The 1,878-nt window shown below is 50.8% G+C and overlaps 1 protein-coding gene across 1 annotated transcript; it reads left to right on the forward strand.

Moving 5' to 3' along the window:
* Positions 1 to 259: 259 nt before the first annotated feature.
* hoxa13a (homeobox A13a) lies at positions 260 to 1,434 on the forward strand. The gene is made up of 2 exons (XM_086062808.1): positions 260 to 941; positions 1,187 to 1,434. Exons 1-2 carry the CDS (start codon positions 275 to 277, stop codon positions 1,432 to 1,434), a joined length of 915 nt encoding a protein of 304 aa, XP_085918934.1. The 5' UTR covers positions 260 to 274.
* Positions 1,435 to 1,878: the final 444 nt, after the last annotated feature.

Raw genomic sequence — 1,878 nt, forward strand, 5'->3', positions numbered from 1 at the left:
GTTATTTCAGATGTTAGCATTGACAAAATAAGACTCGCTCATCGGTCAACTTGCGTCTCCGCATATTCCTCCATTTAATTATCTCAAGTGGGGATGTTTACCGTCCCTCCTTTTGCACAGTTACTCACGTGTCACCGCGTCGACCAATCACAGCGCGAGGTCGGCGCTCCGGTGCGCGTCACCGCTTTACGCTCTGGGAAACCAGGATGGATCTTTTTTCACTCCGTGGGCTTTTTCGAAAAGAGCCACAAGCTTCGATGTTGGACGCCGTGCTATGACAACGTCACTGCTGCTCCGTCCTCCTCGCTGCTGGCTCGACCCGTCGGTGATGTTCCTCTACGACAACGGCGGCGCTTCTGATGAGGCGAGCAAGAACATGGAGGGCTTCGCGGGCGGGAACTTCGCGGCGAACCAGTGCCGGAATCTGATGGCGCACCCGGCCTCGCTGGCACCCAGCACGGCGTACACATCCGGCGACGTGCTCGCCACCGGCGTGGGCGAGCCGGCCAAGCAGTGCAGCCCCTGCTCGGCCTCACAGAATTCCTCCAGCGCCTCCCTGCCTTACGGCTACTTCGGCGGCGGCTACTACCCGTGCAGAATGTCGCACCACGGCGGAATCAAGTCGTGCGGGGCTCAGCCCCCCTCCGTCTATGGGGAGAAATACATGGACACCTCGGCCCCCGGGGAAGACTTCACCGCCCGGGCTAAGGAATTCGCCTTCTACCCCACCTATTCGTCTGGTCCTTACCAACCTGTGCCCAGTTACCTGGACGTGCCCATGGTGCCGGCTATCGGTGCGCCTTCGGAGGCCAGACATGAGCCGCTGTTGCCCGTGGAGAGCTACCAGCCGTGGAGCTTGGCCGCCAACGGGTGGAACGGTCAAGTTTACTGCGGAAAGGAGCAGCCTCAGTCGGGACACATGTGGAAGTCCCCCCTTGCAGGTAAGCAACATTGCGTCAGCATTTATTTCTAACCTTTTTTTTGATACTTTATTGGCAATTAAGCTAGCTTTTGCCGCAATCATATAGTTTCAATTTTCTATGGCGGGATTTGATGTAAATGCGTGTTCATGACAACAAATATTGCAATGAAGTCACTTTTCATAATTGCCTTTTTTTTTTTTTAATTCAAATGGCATTCAACTCCATTTTTTCACGCACTTGTTGACCTTCTGCGGTCCACGCAGACGCGGTGTCCCACGCAGGCGGCGACTGCAGCTCGTACAGGCGTGGGAGGAAGAAGCGCGTGCCGTACACGAAGGTGCAACTGAAGGAACTGGAGCGGGAATACGCCGCCAATAAATTTATCACCAAGGACAAACGCAGGAGGATATCTGCCCAGTCCAACCTGTCCGAACGGCAGGTTACGATATGGTTTCAGAACAGACGCGTCAAGGAGAAGAAGGTTGTCAACAAATTGAAACCGGTCAGCTAGTTCCCCTTTTCCCCCTTCTTCATATTCTCTCTCTCTCTCACACACACACACACACACACACACACACATTTTATATATATATATATATATATATATATATATATATATACACACACACACATGGCTGGATTGGAACAGCAATAATTTGTTGGTTGATGACTTCCTGGAGCCACCTGTCACTTTGTTGTCCAAGGGGGAGAAAACTCAAACATTGAATTATGACTTTTTTGCTCACTCTCGCAGAATGGTGTACAACGAGTTTCCACCTTTTTATCTGCAACTTTTTACGAGAGTGATAAATGCGAAAATCCACGGGAAACGACGTGATTTCGGATTTGGACCTTGGGAATGTTAAATATTACTCTCCCTGATGTTTTTTTTGTTTTGTTTTGTTTTGTTTTCATCTTACTCAACATGTTTAGCTTGTAGTGCTTGTTGGAACGT

This window comes from Leptonotus elevatus, chromosome 19 (assembly GCF_054856555.1).
Source record: "Leptonotus elevatus isolate MCC_2025b chromosome 19, RoL_Lele_1.0, whole genome shotgun sequence".
Taxonomy (NCBI): domain Eukaryota; kingdom Metazoa; phylum Chordata; class Actinopteri; order Syngnathiformes; family Syngnathidae; genus Leptonotus; species Leptonotus elevatus.

Coding starts and splice junctions, on each gene's coding strand:
- hoxa13a (XM_086062808.1), top strand. CDS start 275: ATGACAACGTCACTGCTGCTCCGTCCTCCTCGCTGCTGGCTCGACCCG. Junction 942..1,186: donor GTGGAAGTCCCCCCTTGCAG/GTAAGCAACATT, acceptor CGGTCCACGCAG/ACGCGGTGTCCCACGCAGGC.